At 45.0% G+C, this 22678-nt stretch overlaps 2 protein-coding genes across 3 annotated transcripts in view; one reads left to right on the forward strand and one right to left on the reverse strand.

The window, feature by feature from the left end:
* Nucleotides 1-6304, forward strand: part of far1 (fatty acyl CoA reductase 1) — a 123735-nt gene extending 117431 nt beyond the window's left edge. For both annotated transcript variants that reach the window (XM_078549384.1, XM_078549385.1), the window contains exons 11-12: nt 439-566; nt 3216-6304. In XM_078549384.1, coding sequence (XP_078405510.1) covers nt 439-566; nt 3216-3378 — 291 coding nt within the window. In that variant the 3' untranslated portion in view covers nt 3379-6304. The remainder of the gene's footprint in view (nt 1-438; nt 567-3215) is intronic.
* A 47-nt stretch (nt 6305-6351) lies between these two features.
* LOC144684946 (endoplasmic reticulum-Golgi intermediate compartment protein 2-like) overlaps nt 6352-22678 on the reverse strand; it is a 55998-nt gene continuing 39671 nt past the window's right edge. Inside the window, exons 10-13 of the mRNA XM_078549392.1 lie at nt 21938-22035; nt 10893-11055; nt 7698-7773; nt 6352-6470 (exon numbers count right to left, since the gene is read on the reverse strand). Of these exons, the coding sequence (XP_078405518.1) occupies nt 6461-6470; nt 7698-7773; nt 10893-11055; nt 21938-22035 (347 nt within the window). The 3' untranslated portion in view covers nt 6352-6460. The remainder of the gene's footprint in view (nt 6471-7697; nt 7774-10892; nt 11056-21937; nt 22036-22678) is intronic.

Consider the following 22678-nt stretch of genomic DNA (forward strand, 5'->3'; position numbering starts at 1 on the left):
TCCCTTTTGACAGTTACTGTTGAATCTGTTTCCACCACCTTTATAAATAGCACATTCAGATCATAACTTGCTGTGTTTTATTTTTTAAAAGAAATCTCCATCTTCCCACTGGTTCTTTTGCCAATTACTTTAAATATGTGTCCCCTGGTTACCGGCCCTTCTGCCAGTGGAAATATCTTAAAAGTGTAATTAATGTTTTTGTGAAATCTAGTCTCTGTAGAATTTCTGCTTCAATTGAAGCACTGATGCATTGTGATATGAAGATTTCCAGGCAGGTTATTTTTATCTGCAGCTCCAGAAACTTCTGGCTTGGTAATTCATCAAATCTCTTTGCAAACCAGCTGGCTGCTCATGTCAGGCTGCAGTGCTTGAATGTATCTCTAGTCTGATTACACAATGTTTTAGTAAGAATTGCATTTTTTTTATTTGCTTTGTAAGGTATTCAACTTTGATGTGAGACAGCTTCACTGGGCAGAGTACATGGAGAATTACTGTATGGGAACCAAGAAATATGTGCTAAATGAAGAGCTGTCTGGACTTCCAGCTGCCAGGAAACATCTGATCAAGTATGTTGGCTTGGTGACATAATGTATGCAATTAAAATTGTAGCTCCTGTGTTGAGAAGGGAGGAGTGATGAGTGGGGAAAGGATCTAATTCAGGTGCTTGTTAAAAAGAAATGAGAGCCTACACTTTGTTTTGACTAAAAATGTGGCTCTCGCTGGAGGTGGTCAACCTCTGGTTGGCAAATTGCTTTACTAAAGTGCACACACGCACATGCGTGGCCACAATTTAACAGTGCAGGACTGAATTGGCCCACCAGCCTAATTCTGCACGTCTTAAATAAGCTGTAAAATACTTCACCATTAGGATAGTTTATACAAGATGTATATGATAAGTACATTGTATCCTGCATAACATGGGATCAAACTATGGAAAAGCATCCTGAAATGCTACTTGCTACCCTTAGTGTCACTTGTGGCTTCTCTCTTTCTCTAGCCCTCTTTTCTTTCCCTGCCACCCTGCTTCATGTACACTGCTACTGCTTTCAACTTATTCTCTACCTCACTTGCCTCCCGCTTCAAAAAACACTATCCTTGGCTTTTTATTTTGCTTGTGTGCTGCCTTGCCCAACCCTCCAAAGTGCTGTTCCCAGCTTTTGCACTCTCCATCTTTTAGGCTCTCATCAGTTTCTATCCTCAATTTCCTGCTCTTTAAAGTACCATGTGACTTACATTGTATACAATGGACAAAATTTCCTGACCAGTGTACAATATTCCCTAGCACAATGGGTAGGAGCTTGTGGATTCACTTGGGCAAGGGGCCTGGTCTGCACAGGTGGAGAATGACTTCTCCCCCCTCCCCAACCTTGCCTCAGACTCTGTGTCAGACAAGGACTGCAGCCTTTCTCTTCCACCTAAGAGATTGGGGAAACATGCCAATGCGAGGCCTTCCATATCCTGGAATGGATGGGACTGTTTAATTCAGCAGGGTAAAGATTTGGCATTAAAGCATAAGGAAAAGGAGCAGGAGAAGGCCATATGGCCCCTCGAGTCTTCTGCATCATTCAGTTAGATCGTGGTTAAACTTTTCCCTTCTGCCTCCACTTTCCTGCCCTATCCCTGATCCCTTGAATCCCCAAAATCTAGCGATTTTTGTTCTTGGGTATACTGAATGACTGAACATCTGTAGCTTTCTGGGGCATAGAATTTCAAAGTTTCACAACCTTCTGAATGAAGAAATTTCTCACCTTTGGGGTTGACCTCTTATCCTGAGACTGATTTGTTCTTTTTTTTTTATATTCGTTCGTCGGATGTGGGCGCGCTGGCTAGGCCAGCATTTATTGCCCACTCCTAATTGCCCTTGTTCAGAGGGCATTTTTAAGAGTCAGTCTCATTGCTGTGGGTCTGGAGTCACATGTAGGCCAGACCAGGTGAGGACAGCAGATTTCCTTCCCTAAAGGCCATTAGTGAACCAGATGGGTTTTTACAACAATTGACAATGGTTTCGTGGTCATCATTAGACTTTTAATTCCAGATATTTATTGAATTCAAATTCCACTATCTGCCTTGGTGGAATTTGAACCTGGGTCCCCAGAGCATCACGCTGGGCCTCTGGATTACCAGTCCAGTTACAACATCACTACGCCACCACCTCCCCTCTAGATTGTCTAGCTGGGGGAAACAACCTTTCAACATCTATCCAGTCAAGCCTCAAGAATTTTATATGTTTTAATGCGATCACCCCATTTTTTTACAGTCCAGAGAATAGGCCCATTCCACTCAGTTTTCAACCAGATTTTGGTTTTAATCCATTCCAGCATTTATTGCCTATCCCTCATTGCCTCTTGAAGGCGGTGGAGGACCTGCTTAAAACTGCTGCAGTTCTTATGGTATTTGATGATATTTCCTTCTTATCCATGGTCAGGAGCTCGTTTGGCTTTACTGGATTATTAGAATCATATGGTGAGTCAACAACAGCCTGCCTTGTGTAGGAGCTCAAAATTGACATCAACTTCCTAAGTGAAAAGTTAAACCCCGAGTTCAAATGTCGCCACGTTTTTCCTTTCCATAGGGTCTACTGAAAGATAGTTTTGTTTATGCAGAAATTTGCTTTATGCTTAGTTTAATTGTTTGTTCTATAATGGTTAAAAAGAAAATTTAACATGTTTTAGGTGTACTGAAATACTGCCAGTGAAAATGTTTAAGCCAGGTTACGTTTTATTCTCGTGATGATGTTTTGTAGTGGCCATGGTAATCTAGTAGCCTGTGGCCGGGCCCCTGAGGGACCCACGAAAGCTGATACTTGTCATTTAAGAAATAATGACTGGTTCATTTTGTCCCCTTTGTGACTCTTCATGCCCTCCCTCTGAAGTGGCAGTGCAAGCCGTTCTGTTGTTACATTCGGCTCCACTAAGTTAAAAGTCTAACCCTTCTGAAGGCAGTGAGGGATGGCCAATATATTTGGCTTTATAAACATTGCTTGAAGAGCAAATAATTCTAAACAAAAGCACTTTGTCCATTTTTTCTCAGCTCATTGTTGAATTGATATGTTAGAAAAATGGTGTACCATCATCTTGTAATTGATATTTCTTTCCTATGTGCTCTAAGTCATGTGAAATTTTGAGATAAGTATTGGTGTTGGTCTGGATTAATTCTAAGCTACGCTTAAATATGTATACATAGCAAGCCTGAGAAACTCTTTTGTTAAATTGCAGGTTGAGAAATATTCGCTATGCATTCAATACCATCCTGGTTGTCCTGATCTGGAGAATTTTCATTGCAAGATCGCAGATGGCACGGAACATCTGGTACTTTGTGGTCAGCTTGTGCTACAAATTCTTGTCCTACTTCAGGGCATCTAGTACCATGAGATACTGACAGTACCATAAGCACTCAGTCACCTATGCATTATAGATAGCTGTACTGGACATTGATAAACCTTGTGTTAATGTTTGTACTAAAAGAAAATACCTGTATCTTGTTATATTTTGTCATGTACGTAATTTGTTGAAGCTACTTTACGATAATTTGGGTCGGCTATCTAGCACCATTAAAAGTAGAGAAATGCACTGAAGTACAGTGAAAAAAATCAGTTTCGGGGTTTAAAATGAGTTTCAACACTGAAGAAAGAATGATGTTGGGAAAACAAGTTTTTTTTTCTCCATTGAATAACCGTGTTCAAATTTCTGTAGGTCATCTCTGACTCTTCATGGGAAGTTTATGAAACATGCCCTGTTGCAAGTAGAGTTTGTCCGTAAATGCTAATTTACTCAGTGCATGTTCAGTTTCGCTTTATCAATTTACCTTTCGGTTAATGGGATAGGACATTCAGCTTAAACTTCAGTGATGCAACAAAAAAAAGACCCAGTGAAAGAAACCTCCTAACCATTCACATCGAGGTTGGAGTTTGCCTTCATATATTTATCCACTTGACTGTCTGGATTTGCGGCTGAACTTGCCCCATTCCACCCTAGCTGCCTTTAGGTAGCGATTGTACTATTTGCTGTAGCTGATCTGGGCATAAAGCAACAATTGTTAAACAAGGCGTGCTTCAGACTTGAAACTCTGCCATCAGCTTGGGAGGGGTGCAGTTAACTTGAAGGTATCAGAGGTAACTTTCGTTCATACTTTCTGCAGCAGTGCCCTGCAAGACCATCCAGTACTGTTCTGAAAAACTAGTGTTTAAATTCCAGGAGCTTTAACTGAATGCCTGAGTGCAAAAGGCAAAACAGTTGGTGGGAAAAGGGGTGGTGTGATATCAATGGATAACAAAATCTGTCAGAGTATAAAACTGGCAGTTAATTCGCTGATATCCATTTCACACCATGGCCAAGACCAATTTCACCCTGCACCCCACCCTGACCTTTTTCTGAATGATTTCTAATTTAGAGAGTTGGATTTATTGGAAGACCTAAGCTATCTACTGCCTGTAAACATTCCTGAAAGATAAATGGGATTGGCGAATCAACATAGCATGCTCTCTGCAGACGTCTATAGATAGTTGGATTTTGATAAAGTCTTAGAAAAATGAATTTAATGGTCCTTTGCCTTGACCTGGGGAGAGGGGGAAAGCCCTTTTATTTGGGGTATCAGAATGTGCCTGACTTCCCTATACTTAAGATACTGAAGATTTTCTAAATGACAGGTGTGAGAATATCAATCGGTCTCTCTGATTTACTGCCATTTTCCATTTGATTGTTCCAATTGGGATGCTGGCATTGTTGCAAAAGTTGAAATGAGCAAAGTGTATTATTTTTGGAATTATGTTACAGGTTTACTCTTGAGCTGTGAATATACTGTTTAGTTTTTGTGGCCTCATGACCAATGTAATCTTATTATCTCACTAATAACAATAAGTCAAGTAGTTAGTTATACTGGTGGGTACTGTTTAGCCTCTGCCCGACTGAACTAAAATGCGGACACATCTCAAATCTTTCTGCGATTATAAATGATGTATTTACTATTGGTGTGATCACAGCTCTTAACTTGAGATATTGACCATTTGACCTTACTAATTAATAATTGTTGATACTGGTGCCTGGTTGAGTGAAATATAGCATTGAGGCGCTTGTCTTTATATTGAAAAATCTAAATCTGTTTCAAATCAACAACATAGAGAGAGCAAAAGGTTAAATGAAGCCAAGACCCATGCCACCAGGCTTTAATTCACAGCAGTGTGTACTCACATTTACGCAATCTCATCATTCTTGTAGTTTTTTAAAAAAAAGACACTTCTAATTTCATGGCGTAGATATGCTTATTGATGCAAGTCCCCATAACTCAAAATTATTCCTCTCCCTTTGCTTATGAAGCATGAGATGAATGCAATGAGTAGTTTGGCGGCTGAACTACAATGATGTACTGTAACGGAAATGTTCATTGGTTACTCAGCGTCCTCTGCCTTGAGTGAGGAAGGAATGGCTGGACAACAAACTTGTGTAAAAAAACCTTTGTGAAATGCTCCAGTCTTCAGAATATTGTTTGCCTTCTGCAGCAAAAGCTTTGCTCTGTTTTCCACTTCCACACCACTCCACCACCTCCCAACTTTCTAAACTGGGTAGCAGCACCCATCTCGAGAAAGATTTGATTAAATTTATTGTGCAGAAGTGTCTGCCACTTCCAATGTTAGCAACTAAAATTCAATCCTTCCTTTATATGGCTGCAACAAAGAAAAAGAAAACAGGGCATTTTGCAAACAGCGAGTGTCCTTTTCGGCTTTAGTTAACTGGGAGTTGGTGACCATGTGCTGGTATATTTTTTCCTCTTATAAGGCAGATAATCTGCAGGGGAACCTTGTTAAAGACTCTTTTGCCTGGACTAGTCTGTATACAGCACTTAAAAGAGATTTGTAATGTGTGGAGGAGGGGAGCTGGTGTGTGAAAATGGCACAGGCTTTTGCTGTGCTCTTTAAAAAAAAACTTGTAAAAATAGTACTTCAATGTGCATTGTGTGGCTGGCTGCCTTAAAAAATAATGACACTTTTTTTTAGTGAATGTTTCTACAGAGGACAATAGATTACATTTGTAATCAAAATAGTTATTATTTATTGGCTATCAGCTGGTGTACCAGTAAGGTTAAATCTGTATTGGAATTAATTTTAGGAAAATGATTTTCTGTACACTCAGAGTAAAACTTTTTTCATTCTGAAAGCAATGTTAAAAATGCTACACTGCAACGGCAGCATTCATATTTTTTACACTGTTTGTATGAAAAATGGACAAGCGTCAGTGTCACAGTTTGCAGTACAACTACAGTGATTTGTGGATGGAAAATTAAATGGGTGCCTTTGAGAACCAAAAACAAATTGGAGTATTTATTTAAGTAAAATTAGAGGTTCACTTACTCCCCACCAAACAACTACCCCTTTCCCCAACAAGTGTTAAAATTGCATTGCTAAAAGATTCTGACTACATGGCCCGTTGTATGCTTCATGTTGGCGCCGCTTCGTTGGGGCAGAATTTCATCCTTGCCTGAAATAGATGAATATTTATTATAAAGTTAAAGTGGCTTAACAGGTAGCTTTAACTAGAGATTTCAACAGATTGGCTGGACAGTCAGATTAACTAATCAAGTTCTTTTAATTCTATTACTTTGCCAATAATGCTTCAAGATGAGAGCAACTGATTCTGGATTAACTAGATCTGGATTAATTAGGCTTAACAGTACAATTTTCTTTGGATTTCTGAGCACATGAAAAATCTAGTGCTAAGTAAATCTTGTAAAACACATTTTTTAGGCTTTTTAACCATCCCATTTTCTAGAGCAGTTTACTAAAAGTTAGTGTATACAACAGACCACATTTAAATTTCCAAGGGGGAAGAATTTGCATGCATGAGGTAAGTAGACCAATTCACTTGGCTACATTGTGATAGTCGCAAGTGTCAGGGATCTGGAGAAAGATTCAAGAAGCTTCGGCCATTCAGCCTTGAAAGGAATCCTAGAATCTTGCAGCACAGCAGGAAGTCATTTGGTCAGTCATGACTCTGCTGGTTATTTCGAAAGATCTACCCAATTTAGTGCCACATCCCACCTGTTTCCCTTATAACCTCCAAGTCATCTTCAAGTACATACCCATTTGTCTTTTGTAAGTTCTTATGAAACCTACTTCCACCACCCTATCAAGGAGTGAGTTATAGATTTTAATAGCCCTCTTTGGGCCTCTAGTTCTCTTTCCATTTATTTTAAACCTGTTGCTTCTAATTGTTGACTTGCTTGCCAGAGGAAACAGCTTCTTTCTATTTGCTCTATCAAAACCCCTCATTATTTTGACTACCTCTATTAGATTTCCCTATAACCTCCTCTGCTCTCAGGAGAACAATCCAAGCTTCTCCAATTTCTCCACATAACTGAAGTTGCTGATCCTTGGCGTCATCCTGGTAAACCTCCTTTGTGTGCTCTCCGAAGCCTGGCCATCAGAAAGATGGCAATATGGACAAAACAGTATGGAAAATTTAAATTTGGAGAAACTATTTGAAAATAACAAATTTTAAGAGTGTAAGGAAATTTTCACAGGATAATCTGGTGGAATGTACTCGAGATAAAACCCTGGAATTGTTAAAGAATGCTGCAATGATGGGACTTTAGGGTCTGGATAGGTGAATTAAGTTTGTCCAAATAACCTTCATTACCCTGAACTGGTGAATCCAGTGGTTTCTACTTTCCTATAACTGCAAAATATTGGACATTGTATCCCTTACCTTTGCAGCTGTTCTCTGGGCTTGCAGTGGCAGCAAAGAAGATTAATAATGAACCCACAAACATCGTGTAGTAGTCCTAAAGAGAGTAATATAAGCATTTTTAGGAGCAAATGAAGACTATTAAATGCAATCATGCCTTTTTTTCTTTGATCTTAACACCATGTGAAAAAGTGGTTAAAAAGGCATACAGGATTTTGGGCTTTATATAAAGGCAAGGAGTAGAAAAACAAGGAAGTTACGAGGAAACTTTATAAAACTGGTTCAGCCTCAACTGGAGTATTGTGTCTAATTCTGGCTACCACACCTCGGGAAGGATGGCAAAGCTTTAGAGAGTGCGGATAAGATTTACAAGAATGGTTCCAGCACTGATAGACTTCAATTACTTGGATAGATTGGAAAGCTTGGGTTTTTCCTCCTTAGAGAAGGGTGAGAGGAGGTTTGATAGAGGTGTTCAAAATAATGAGAGGTCTAAACAGTAGATGTAGAAACTGTTCCCATTGATTGAAGGGTCCAAGAACCAGAGGTCACCAATTTAAGGTGGTTGGCCAAAGAATCAATGAGGAAATATGTTTAGGATCCAGAATGTGGCGAAAGTAAATTCAATCATGGCTTTTCAAAGGGAATTGAATAATTATCTGAGGAGAGAAAACTTGCAGGGCTACCAGGGAAAGGACAGGGGAGTGAGACTACTGAGTTGCTCTTGCAGAGAGCCAGTGTGGAAAGAGGGGCCAAATGTATTCCTTCTGTGCTATGTAGCCATTCTATGATTCAATGTATCTGCTTTCACATCTGAGTCCAGCATCAGAAGATTGTGGGTTAAAATGCCAATCCATAGATTTAAGCATATAATCTACATTGACACTCCTCTGCTGTAGTACTGGGAGAGTATTGCACTGCCTGAGGTGTTGGCCATCTGTCTGCTTGGGTGATGTAAAAGATATGATGGAAGATAGTGGTTCAAGAAGCAGCCCACCGCCATCTCCTCAAGTGCAACTAGGAATCGCAACAAATGTTAGCCAGTTGTTGACTATATTCAGGTGTGAAGTTGATGGATTTTCAGACACTGTGGGAATCAAGGGATGCAGTATATGAACTGCGCAAAAGTGGAGTAGAGATAGAAAATCGACAATTTTACCGAATGGCGGAGCAGCCTTGAGGGGCCATATGGCCTACTCATTATTCGCAATAAGTTGCCTGTGTGCATGACTGTGCAGGCCTTGCTACATAGTAAACATGACACAAAACATTTTTAAAGGTATCCCACAGATTAAAAGAACTGGTCATGCGCAACAACAAAATTTTAAAGGAAACATTGCTGCTGCTGCTGTTTCTTATGTGAGAAAAGCAGACTGGATGAGAATATTAAACATGAGGGGGTGACTTGTACTGAGATTATTTCCCCTGGAGTAGCAAAGGCTAAAATGAGATTTAGTGTAGATTTTTGAGAATTTTAACAGTGAATATGGAAAAACTATTTCCATTGGTAATGGAGTTAACGTCAATTTAGATTAATATGAGAGTGAAGAGAGAAGTTAAGATTTAATGCAACAGAAAAGTTGAGGCTTTTTTAAGGGAAGAGTCTACATACACTTGAAAGAAAGATACAGTGCTTTGAGAAAAGAACTGGGGAGTGGATGAGTTCTGGATTGCTTCAGGAAAAGATCAATGAGTATACTGGCAACCAAGCCATCGGGTTGCTAAAAGGTATGGAAGTGATGTTGGTTGAGGAATAAATCTAAGGCAGGACAGCAGGAGGACTGCCCTGCTCTTTGGATGGTGCCATGGGATCTATTACTTGAACAGGCAGCTGGGCCTTTGTTTAATGTCTGATCTGCAAGATGGCACCTTTGACATTGAAGTGTTCCCTGAATACTGCATTGGATTATGTCCTCAAGCCTCGGGAGTGAGAATCCTGACTGGAGAAGCAAAAGTACCGATTGTCTTGACTTAACCACTATTTTGCTGCTCAATCAGAAACTTTGAGTAGAAAATTGCCAATGAGAAGCTGTACCCTTTTGCTCGATATAGGGCTACAGCTGGAGTACTGTGTGCAGTTTCGACCTCCTTACATATGGAAGGACATACTTGCCCTTGAGGGAGTGCAACAAAGGTTCAATGGACTTGTTCATTGGCTGAAGGGATTGTCCTATGAGTAGACTAGGCCTATATTCCCTGGAGTTAAAAGAACGAGAGGTGATCGAATTCAAGCACATAAAATTCTTAAGGAACTTGACAGGCTAGATGCTGAGAAAATATTTCCCCTTAGCTGGGTGTCATTGTGCACTTAGTTGTCCACGCACTGTAAAGTGACCTAAAGAAAGAGTTTGCATTTATATTGTGCCATCCACCACCTTAGGACACCTCACAGTGCTTTATAACCAGTGAAATACTTATTGAATGTGGTAGCCAATTATTTCACAGCAAAGTTTCCACAAACAACAATAACCAAAGAATCTGATTTTTTTTTCAGTAGTGTTAGTTGAGGGATAAATATAGACCCGGACTCTGGGGCTACCTCCACTGCTCTTCGAAATAGTAGCCCTGGACCGGGTGACTTAACCGTCCCGGGTCAGACCTTCCCAGGATGCATTTTGTCCCGGATTTCTGCTGCCTGTGGTTGCGCACTGTGCTACTGCACAGGCGCAGACTCTAGCCCACATAGCCGCGTAGGAGCGCTGCTAGCACACACTTCTGAGGGCTGTACAGCACCAGCAGGTGGGAGGTTTGGGTTCCAGGCTGTCCAGAACGTGTCCGGAGCGTAGTTTCCCAGCTAGCGGTAGAACTATCACACTCTGGGCGGGCTCCATGCCTGTGACGAGCCTCATGCACAAGTCAAGGCCTCACCAGCCCCACCCCCTGCTACTCCCACTCCCCATTCCTGCTCTCTGTCTAGCCAGCAAACCCCAATGGCAGTTTCCCCTTAATTTTTTTTGCCCAGAGTTGGTCACTCTGGCCCTGGGATCTATTAAGCCCACAAAAGAGGGCAGGCAGGAGCCTCTGTTAATGTCTCAGTACTGCACTGGAGGAGTGTCAATGTAAACTATATGCTCAGGTTTCTGCAGTGAGACCCACTGAGCTTCAGCTGACTTATACTAGAGTTCTTGTAAACCATCCCCTATTAGGGACACATGTGGAATGAGTTGCTTTTGTCAGACCTGTTGCATCTTTTATATAAAAAATACCTTGTGTATCTACCTGCAGTAGAAAAGATTCCACCGACTATGCCGCAAAGGCGAATGAGAAACTGGCTGGTTGGCATTCCTTCTTCAGATATCAGGATCTTAAGAGAGCTAATATCATATTTCAGCAGAATGCCTGGTATTTCATGCTTCTTTCTCATCCCTGTTAGCTTTTTTTCCTGAAATTAGATACAGTAATTGCTCTTAACATTTTGTACAGTTGGATAAATTGTGCGATGTTACACAATATAACACAACTGTTTCCATCAGCATGTGCACAGTGAGGGTTGTGAGGAAACACCAGCTCTCAGGGTAACTTGTTAACTGGCAGGAATTAGTGATGAGTTTATGCTATATTTATAGTACAGAATCACCAGAATGTACCATCTGCAAGATGCACTGCAGCAACTTGCCAAGGCTCCTTTGACAGCCCCTTCCAAGCCTGCGACCTCACAAGGGCAGCAGACACATTGGAACACCACCTACAAATTCACCTCCAAGTTACATACTATTCTGACTTGGAAATATATCACCGTTCCTTCACTGTTGCTGGGTCAAAATCCTGGGATTCCCTCCCTTACAGCACGGTGGCTATACCCACCACATTGACTGCAGTAGTTCAAGGAGGCAGCTCACCACCACCTTCTCAAGGGCATTAGGGATGGCTATAAATGTTGGCTTTGCCAGTGTCATTCACATCACATGAATGAATAAAAAGTAAGAATGATACCAGCTTGAAGGCTTAAGTTATGAGGACAGGTTGCATAGACTTGAGCACATGTCCCCTCCATGGTCAAGAATTCTAACTTCCACCTGCACAATATTGCCTGACGCTGCCCCTGCCTCAGCTGCTGGTGAAACTCTCATCCATGCTTTTGTTATCACTGGACTTGACTATTCAATGCACTCCTGGCTGACCTCCCGGCTTCCACCTTACATAAACTTTGTGCTCATCCAAAACTCCACTGCTCGTATCCTAACTCACTCCAAATCTGGTTCACTCTTCATTCCTCTGCTTGCTGGCTACTGTGTGACAATACTTCAGTTGTAAAATCATCTTCATTGTTTTCAAATCTTTCCATGGCCTCAACCTGTTTCCTCTGAAACCTTCTCCACCAACAACCTCACTGGATCTCTGTGTTGCTTCAATCCCGGCATCTTGTGCAATCCCAGTTTTCATTGTTCCACCATTGGTGGCCCCAAGCTCTGGAATTCCCACCCTAAATCTCTTCCCCACTCTACTTCTCATGACCACTTTCAGGCCGCTCCTTAAAGCCTGCCACTTGGACTAAGCTTTTGGTGATCTCTTCCTGTCAGTGCCATTTTTTAATGCTCCTGTGAAGCGGCTTGGCACATTTTATGTTAAGGGTGCTATATTAATGGAACTTGTTGTATTCCCTACGAATCTTTTAACATGGGATGTGTCATTACTGGTAAGGACAGCTAATTACTTAGTATAGAAGTTGGGGGTGGGGAAGGTGGTCTCTTGAAGCATTTCAAAATTATAAAGGGATTGGAGAAATCCAGTTAAAGTGGACACAACCTTAAAATTAAACTGAGGCCATTTAGGAGTGAAATCAGAAAGTACTTTTTCACATGAAGGTTGGTCAGAATCTGGAACATTATATTCTCAACAGCTATGAAGGCTGGGGTCAAATACAGATTTTAAGAAATTGAAACTTGAAAGAAATCTTGTAGTTAACCAATTAGAGAATTGCTCAACCCTTCTTTGTAGCAAGCAAAATGAATGTAGCCATTCAGCCCATCAAGCCTGTTCTGCCATTCCCAATGTCCAAATGCAGCAAGACCTGAATAATATCCAGGCTTGGGCTGGCAAGTGGCAAGTAACATTCACACCACACAAGTGTCAGGCAATGATCATCTCCAACAAGAGAGAATCTAACCATCGCCCATTGATATTCAATGGCATTACCACCACTGAATCCCCCACAATCAATATCCTGGGAGCTATCATTGACCAGAATTTGAACTGGACTATGCATATAAATACTGTGGCTACAAGAGCAGGTCAGAAGCTAGGAATTGTGCGACGAGTAACTCACCACCTGACTCCCCAAAGCCTGTCCACCATCTACAAGGCACAAGTCAGGAGTGTGATGGAATACTCCTCGCTTGCCTGGATGATTACAGCTCCCACAACACTCAAGAAGCTTGACACCGTCCAGCTTGACTGGCACCACATCCACAAACATTCACTCCCTCCGCCACCAGTGCACAGTAGCAGCAGTGTGTACCTTCTACAAGATGCACTGCAGGAGTTCACCAAGGATCCTGAGACAGCACCTTCCAAACCCAGGACCTCTACCATCTACAAGGACAAGGGCAGCAAAGAGATGGGAACACCACCACTTGGAAGTTCTCCTCCAACACTCACCATCCTGATTTGGAAATATATTGCCGTTCCTTCATTGTTGCTGGGTCAAAATCCTGGAGCTCCCTTCCTAACAGCACTGTGGCTGTACCTACACCACATGGACAGCAGCGGTTCAAGGAGGTAGCTCACCACCACCACCTCAAGGGCAAGTAGGGATGGTCAATAAATGCTGGCCTATCCAGTGAAGCCCACATCCCATGAATGAATAATTTTTTAAAAATTCCCCCAGTTTGATCATGGCTGATCTGCAACTTAACTCCATTTACCCACCTTGGTTCCACAACCTTTAGTAACCTAGCCTTACAAAATTCTATCAATCTCAGTTTTGAAATTTTCAATTGACTTCCAGCTGCTTTTTGGGGGAGTGAGTTCCAGATTTCTGCTACCCTTTATGTGAAGTGCTTCCTGACATCATCACTGAACAGCCTAGCTTTAATTTTAAGGTATTCAATATTTATCGCTTCTCGGCCTTTTGGCTAAGATCAAGTGTTGCAGGGGCGACACCATGGTCCTGCCAAGGCAAGGTCGGGATGGAAGGGCGATAACCAATCGCAATCCAAATCCATACCGTGGGCTACCTATCACCGTCCGAGTCACGGTGAACCACAGCGAAGGAGGATCACCTATGGATCGGGGCTTCTTCACCAGGAGGATCCTGTTGAAGGCGTGCGGCTTCCAAGCTACGGAGATCTTCACCCTGCATGACTCCCGCAAAGGCGGTTATTTTGACGTGACGTTCAAGCGGGTGGCAGACTGCGTCCGGCTCCTGAGGGTGTTCGAGGAGAAGAGAGACCTGCCGGAGATGAAGATCCTGACGGCGGAGCCGCACTTTTCTCTGCCGTTGCAACGGGAACGTGAGGTGATGGTGCATGTGTACAACCCCTTCGTCCCTGTCGCCGACGTGGTCACCTTCCTCACCAGGTACTTCGATAAGGTGGGGAGCGGCACCGAGATTCGAGACGACTTGGGGATCTGGACAGGCAAACGCCTGTTTAAGGTCACGCTAAAGACCGATGGTAAGGGAGCCATTTTCCACCCTCCCTCCAGTTTCGCTATCGGGGGAAACCGTGGCTACCTGGTCTACGCTGGGCAACCCAAGCATTGTCGCTCATGCGGCAAGGCTGGTCATGTGGCGGCCAACTGCAGCGCCTCCCTCTGCAAGATCTGCAAACAGGAAGGGTACCAGACAAAAGACTGCAAACAGGCCAAGTGCTGCAACCTGTGTGGCGAGGCAAGTCACCTCTACAGGACCTGCCCCAAACGCTGCCGTACTTACGCACAGGCAGCCAAAGCCAACCAGGGGGAAGCAGAAGAAATGTTTCATGTCACTCCAACCACCAAGGCCCCCAGGGAGCTCAACGGGACAAAGGAGGACACAGAGAGAGACAAGGTGGAGAAAGAGATTGAGGCAACAGAGAGCCAAGCAACAGCACTACCCCCTGAACCTCCCAGTCCTCAGGACAGCGAATCAATGGAGGAGGAGGCAGCAGTGGAAAAGCAGCAGGGGGAGTGGCGGACGGTGAAGAAGAAGAAAAGTAAGAGGGAGCGAAGAAGAAGCAAAGGCGTTTCCCAGAGAAGCGGCAAGAGGCGTCTCCCATCCGACACGGATGACAAGGGCAGCAGCTCTTCGGATGATGAAGTGCCAGGGCGGCACCGACAGAAGAGGCGGCAAAGCTCCAGGGCGTTGGAGGACGAGACACCCGAGCTCCAGAAAATTGGAGACAACAAGGAGACCAGCGCACCCCAACTTTGCCTGCAACCTGAGGAGGCCAGTGCACCACAGCCCCTGGAATCGGGGAGCAGTGAGGCAATCACCGCACCCCAGCTCCAGGAAGCCGGGAACAGCAACACCCCCGAGGGGGTGAGTTTTGGAGAAGCTTCTCCAGCAAAGGTCATCTCAAAACCCACTCTCTACGTGAACCTCCAGATGCCACCGGAGCAGAACACGGCCAAGGAGATCTACCTCAGCCCATCCAAAGTGAAGGAATTTGAGCTCACTACGGGTATGAAGGAGCAGACTAAAGGTCTGGGACTCTCAGAGACAGTGGGTTTGGTAGGAGAATAAATGCTTTAAAATGGGTTTAAAGATTGTATCCATAAATGTGCGTAGCATTAAATCTACTACGCGATGTGTTGCGACCTTGGACTACCTAGCCAAGGTCAAAGCTGACCTGTTGTTTCTGCAGGAGTGTGCGATACCGCACCTCAGCTCCTACAGGCAATGGTCACGATGGTGGTCCCACGGGCCATCGATCTGGTCGGGCGGAAACGACTCTCGTTCCTCCGGCCTGGGTATTCTGCTGCGGGGAGGCAACTTCACCGTCTCCGAGGTCAAGGAGGTGGTGGGCGGGCGACTCCTCGTAGCAGACGTAATGTACAAGAACGCTCCACTCCGGTTAATTAACGTGTATGGCCCGGCACAAGGGGCTGAGCGGCTGGAGGTTTTTCAGCAGCTCCCACTGCTGCTGGCGACCTCCAGGCCGGTCATTCTGGGCGGTGACTTCAACTGCATCATCGATGCGGCTGGACGATCCGGCAGGGCCGGCAGCAGATTGGACGCTACGTCCAGATCCCTGATGGAAACAGTTAAGGATGCCAAGCTGCACGATGTCTTCAGCAACCCTGCAGACGGAGCGCAGCGTAGATACACCTGGTCGCGGCCAGACGGGTCCATTCGTTCCAGGATAGACTTCCTGTTTGTGTCCCGTGCATTCACAGTCAGATCCACCGAGGTCAAGCCGGTGTTCTTCTCTGACCACTGCCTCCTACTGGCGGACTGCCACTTGGAGACGGACCTGAGGGTGGGCAGGGGGGCATGGAAGCTAAATGTGCAACTGCTGACCCCAGAGAACATTGAGGAGCTCAAGAGGGATTACAAAGGTTGGAGAACCGTGAAACCCCTCTTTGAGTCCCTGACACACTGGTGGGAAGCGATCAAGGGAAGCATCAAGAGGTTTTTCATCCTCAAAGGCACCCAGAAAGCTAGAAAGGAACAGAGGGAAATGTCCCGACTCCAGAAAAAGATGCAGAACCTGCTCCGGCTGCAGTCGATGGGGGTCGATGTCAAGGAGGAGCTCCAAGAGGTGAAGGGCCAGCAAGCCTCGCACTTTGCCTCGGAGGCCTCCAAGATCATCTTCCATTCCAGAGTCCGCTCCGTGGAGCAGGATGAGACGTGCTCACGTTTCTTCTTCCAAAAGGTACACAGAGAGCGCTCTGTGATCAGCAGCCTGAAGGAAGAAGACGGCTCAGTAAAGTCATCACGGTCCGACATTCTGAGGATCAGCAAATCCTTTTATGCCGGATTGTATGACGTGAAGCCCACGGACAGCACGGCCTCCCAGTCCTTCCTGTCCTCTATCACGGAGGTCTTAGACGACAGTACGCGGGAGAGCCTGGACAAACCGCTAACTCCTGATGAACTGACTAAGGCCCTCGAGTCCTTCGAGAAGAGTAAAACCCCCGGAAGCGACGGCTTGCCGGCGGAGTTGTATTCGGCTCTGTGGGACTTGATCGGCCCAGACCTGCTAGGGGTGTACGAGAGTATGCTCCTGGCCGGTAGTATGTCAGAATCCATGAGGAAGGGCATCATCACCCTCATCTACAAGCACAAGGGGGAAAAGGAGGAAATTAGAAATTGGCGACCCATTTCACTGTTGAATGTGGACTATAAGATTCGGTCCAAGGTCATCGCCAACCGGGTCAAATCCGCTCTGGAATTGGTGATTCACCCTGACCAGACCTGCTCTGTGCCAGGCAGGAAGATCTCTGACAGCCTGGCGCTGCTCAGGGATACGATTGCCTATGTACAGGACAGGGGTGTGGATACCTGCCTCATCAGCTTGGATCAGGAGAAGGCCTTTGACAGAATATCGCACACCTACATGGGGGATGTGCTCTCCAAAATGGGGTTTGGGGAGGGAATTCGAAATTGGATCCAACTGCTCTACACTAACATCAGTAGCGCAGTCTCAATCAATGGGTGGGAAACAGATAGCTTTCCGATTAAATCTGGAGTCAGGCAGGGCTGTCCTCTCTCGCCTGTCCTTTTCGTGTGTTGCATAGAACCCTTTGCCGAGTCCATCAGGAAGGATCCGGGCATAAGAGGAGTGACGATCCCAGGCAGTGGAGGCACTCAGGTAAAAGCCTCCCTGTACATGGACGACGTCGCCGTCTTCTGCTCGGATCCGCTGTCGGTGCGCAGACTGATGCACATCTGCGACCAGTTCGAACTGGCCTCGGGAGCCAAGGTAAATCGTGGGAAGAGCGAGGCCATGTTCTTTGGGAACTGGGCTGACCGATCCTTTGTCCCCTTCACTGTCAGGGCTGACGGCCTGAAGGTGCTGGGGATATGGTTCGGAGGGACCGGGGCATGCGTTAGAAACTGGAAGGAGCAAGTGGCTATGGTGAAAAGGAAACTGGGCATGTGGGAGCGACGCTCCCTCTCCATTGCGGGTAAGAACCTGGTCATCAGGTGTGAGGTACTCTCGCTGTTGCTGTACGTGGCGCAGGTCTGGCCCATTCCAGACTCCTGCGCGACGGCGATCACTCGGGCCATCTTCCGCTTTATCTGGAGGTCGAAAATGGATCGTGTCCGCAGGGACGCGATGTACAAGCCTCTAGATAAAGGGGGAAAAAACGTGCCCAACATCGCCCTCATACTGATGGCCACCTTTGTGTGTGGCTGCATCAAGCGGTGCGTAGACCCTCAGTACGCAAACACCAAGTGTCACTACGTGCTGAGGTTCTACCTGTCCCCGGTGTTGCGAAGGATGGGTCTGGCCACGCTGCCGCGGAACGCTCCAAGTAGTTGGACCGTGCCGTACCACCTGTCCCTGGTGGAAAAATTTATGCAGAAAAACACCTTTGACCACAAGTCCATCAGGCAGTGGTCAGCACGTAACGTCCTAGAGGCCCTGAGGGAAAAGGAGAGGGTGGACCCTGTGGGATGGTTCCCCGAGCAGACTGTCAAAGTCATTTGGCAGAATGCCTCATCGCCAGAACTTTCCAACAAGCACCAAGACGTAGCTTGGCTGGTGGTGAGAAAGGCCCTCCCCGTCAGATCCTTCCTACACGCCAGGAGGCTCACTCCCTCTGCACGTTGCCCTCGAGGTGGCTGTGGTGGGGAAGAGACCGTTGTTCACCTCCTTGTGGATTGTGCCTTTGCAAAGAAAGTCTGGAGAGAGATGCAGTGGTTGCTGTCGAGGTTCATCCCGAGCAGTTCTGTGACACAGGACTCTGTGCTCTACGGGCTGTTCCCAGGGACACACACCGAGACAAACATCAACTGCAGCTGGAGGATCATCAACTCGGTGAAAGACGCGCTTTGGTCTGCCCGAAACTTGTTGGTCTTCCAGCACAAAGAGTTGTCCCCGACCGATTGTTGCGGACTGGCACAATCCAAAGTCCAGGACTACGTGCTGAGGGACGCACTAAAGCTTGGGGCAGCTGCCGCAAAGGCGCAATGGGGAAGGGTCGCTGTCTAAGACCTTTCTACCACAGCGCACCGAGAGACTGGGAACTGTTTAGAGCCCCTCGGGCTGTACAGATCAAAATGAAAGGCTGTAAATGATTGTAATATTGTTTGTACTGATGCACCTGGTGATACATTTTGTAAAAGTTTAACCTGGATTGTACCCTTGTAATGTTGTTTTTGAAATGGTTTGGAATGTGATTGAAGATATTTTATGAATAAAGTATATTTTTGCAAAAAAAAAAAAAAAAAATCCTGGCCAATATTTATCCCTCAATCAACATCGTGAAGAAAAATTACCTGATCATCATCACATTGCTGTTCATGGGAGCTTACTGTGTGCAAATTGGCAGCTGTGTTCCCCACCTAACAACAGTACTTCAGATGGAATCTTGTGCCCTCCCTGGGGTGATCTTGTTGGCAGGGGACCATTTAACCCCACCGCCTTCCTACCTCCAGCCCAATTAAGTCCATGGTGGGAGGTCACCCAATTAATGGCCACTTAAAGGGCCTCATCCTGCCACCTCCGGTACTAACCCAGCAGCTGGCTGGGGCTTGCCATGCAGCCTGTACGATAAGCAAACCCTGGTGTGTTTGCGGAGTTCCCTGTTCAAAGGCGCTCAGAGCTTGTTTAAGGGACCCAGCATCTGGAAGGGGTGGCGGGGGGGGGTGGGGCAGGTGCTAGCTGAGAGCCACCCCTTTGCCCTTGCTGCTGATTCCTCTACATCCCACCCATGAACCCCCTCCCGCCATCACTCACCTGTGGCTTGGGTCCTAAGCCTCTTTGGTTGTCATTCCAGTAGCAGCCACTGCCTCCCTGGTGGTGCTGCCATTTCAAAAGACCTGCCAGCCAATCAGAGGCTTAACCTCCGCCCTGAGGGTCCTGATCCCAGGGAAAGGCCCGCAGCTGGCCTGTCAGCTGCCTGTTTGGCATGTACAACCGGCAATCCTTCCTGGAAAGATATGAAGTAGGTTCTCACCGGCTCTTGAGCCAGCAGTTGAGACCCTTGCCACTGGGACAAGATTCTGTCCTACATTTCAGAAGTGCTACATTGGCTGGGATGTCCTCAGGTCATTATAGGTGTTATATAAGCGCACATCTGTCCTTCCATAATCATCTTAAACATTTGGATTAGATAATCCCCTTAATCTTCTATACTCAAGCCATCTGATCTTCTGGTTCCTGCTACCTGTACTAGAGGTGCAAAGACCAGGGCAAAATCAAAATAGTAAAATACAAGGGAAACAATACGCAAAGAGGTGAAGAGTTACACCTGCTGGGAGGCATGAATGAGGGTAAATGTTAAAAAAAAGGGCACTAAAAAGGCAGGTCCAGGTGACAATCAGAGGTCCAATAAATTTCTTCAGCTGTGGCTCAGTGGGTAGCATGAGAGCCAGAAGGTAATGGGTTAGAGTCCCACTCCAGTGACCCGAGCACATAAACTCAACTGTATTGAGGGAGGGCTGCACTGATGAAAGTGTTGTCATTCAGCACTGCAAGCTTCATTGTAATGCAGCAGCCAATTTGCACACAATAAACTTCCACAAGCAACCAATGTGATGATTACAATGCCAGATAACCAGTTTTAGTGATGTAGGTTGAGGCGTAAATAATTGGCCCAGGGGAGAACCCCCTCTGCTCTTCTTCAAATTTGTCTGTGGGATCTTTTATATCCACCTGACAGGGCATCAGTCTAGTGCCTCATCCAATAGACATCGCTTCTGATAGTACTGCATAGAATTCATAGCACAGAAACAGGTCCTTTGGTCCAATTGGTCTATGTCAGTGTTTGTGCTTCACACAAGCCTTGTCCCATCCCTCTTCATCTCACCCTATCCATATAATCTTCTAGAAATGAACCCCAGTGCTTTGCACTTTTTATGGCTTTGTTAACCTGCATTGTTACTTTTAATGATTTGTGGATCTGTACCCTAGATCTCTTTGCAGCGCTTCCCAATTTACACTTTTAAATAGTTATGATTTAACAAGCCATAAAAATAAATCATACAGCTGGGCACGAAATCAATTTTCATTTACTTTCTCTTAAAAGGACTGTCAGTATTTGTTCCCTTGATATCAATTGCGAGTGCATCTGTACTTTTAATTAATATTTTATTTGAAAAGCCACAGCATAGCCAAGGATGCTTTGCTACACTTTGTCGACTGCTTAAGAGTATATTAACATTTTGTATCATCAAGAACAGCGTGCAGTAGTTATGGCAGTGAAACTTAACAAGGTGGCATTTTCTAACACTTTGTTAAATCTAGGACAGTAGATGATGCAAAAGAATTACAAAGACTGCAGGATTGAGGAAGTGTTATGCATGGCTAGACACAGAAGCTATAGTGACTTTGCGGCATCCATAACACTCCTTGAGCCAGGAAGTGAGTAGGATACAGGATAGATGCAATGTATAGTCAAGGGATGTACATCAGTCAACAGCACAGAAACAGGCCATTTGGCCCAACTGGTCTATGCTAGCTTTCATGCTCCACTTGAGCCTCCTCTCACTCTTCTTCATTATTTTAAGGAATTTCTCCATGACAGCCTCATATGTCCATGGGTCTGTATCTCTGGTGATGGGGCAAGCTCAGCACGCCTTGCAATTGCTTTTGACAAATGATCAGGACATGTGCAAATAGCAGAATTTAAAAGCGGCACATAAGAGTGAACAGAAAACACAGCATAAACCTCAAAGTGATCAACCCTAAATTACAGTAAAGAAACATGATGTGCTCCTTGCCAAGTCTCAGAATAGGGTCAAATGGCCTGTTTCTGTACTGTGACATCTATGAAATTATACTGTTTCTTAATTTATTGACAAATTACATTTTGTACCTTATAATTATGTACCCTTTAACTCTCTTTACTAAGCACCAACATTATTTTATAAATATACAAGTGGAGAGGGGGTGGTGCTGGTGGGTTTGTGGGGCAAGAGCTGAGTGATTGTGTCGGATTGGGTACTGCCTTGGTATAGGGTGCAGCTTTCATTTCCTGTGTGGGTCTCTCAATGCTTTCAGCCATCGTTCCTAATGTTTCAAATGGTAAAGCTATTACTTTCAATTCAATTGTCTTGACCCAAAATTAACACTGAGCTGCAATTGCTTTTGACAAATGATCAGGACGTGTGCAAATCGCAGACTCGGCATACCTGCTTTGTGAGATGCTAGACCAGAAAACGATTTTCTCACCTTCTCCGTGACTGAGTACTGATGAGTGTTTGTGGAGAACTTGTAGGTGTTTATTTCAGTGGCCACCACGACAAGAAAATACTGGAACATGTACATATCTGCAAAAAGAGACAACGGCAGCATTGGACACCATTAGAGACACGGAGAACCAGCACATTCTGGAAGTTTGCAATTTAAAAAGAAAGCAAAACAGAAAGTGAGGAAGCATACATATCAGACCTATAAACACCTGAGAGAAAAGAAAAGAGTTGGGATTTTATTTAGAAGGTTACAACAGCCTCAGGACATCCCAGAGGACTTCATAGCCACTGGCTCACTTGCGAAGAGCAGTCACTGATAACCACGTTGACATTTTTTGTGAAGAGAAAGGTTCAAACAGCATGGGTGTGAGCTGGCGCATTTTGGTAGGAAGAATAAGGAGGCCACAAAGTCCTTGGAGTCCAAATGGGGTAAAGGAGCAGAGGTGTGGAGGGGGGTGGGTGGGAAATGCACAAATCACTAAAAGTAGCGATGCAGGTTAAGACCATTTAAAAATAAGCAAACTAAATACTGGGATAAAGGCAAAATACTGCAGATGCTGGAAACCTGAAACAAAAACAAAAATAGCTGGAAAAACTCAGCAAGTCTGACAGCATCTGTGGAGAGAAAGACAGAGTTAACGTTTCGAGTCCATATGACTCTTCATCAGAACTAAAGAGAAATAGAAAAGAGGTGAAATATAAGCTGGTTGAAGGGGTGGGG

The sequence above is a fragment of the Cetorhinus maximus genome, chromosome 9 (genome assembly GCF_964194155.1).
Source record: "Cetorhinus maximus chromosome 9, sCetMax3.hap1.1, whole genome shotgun sequence".
Lineage (NCBI taxonomy): Eukaryota > Metazoa > Chordata > Chondrichthyes > Lamniformes > Cetorhinidae > Cetorhinus > Cetorhinus maximus.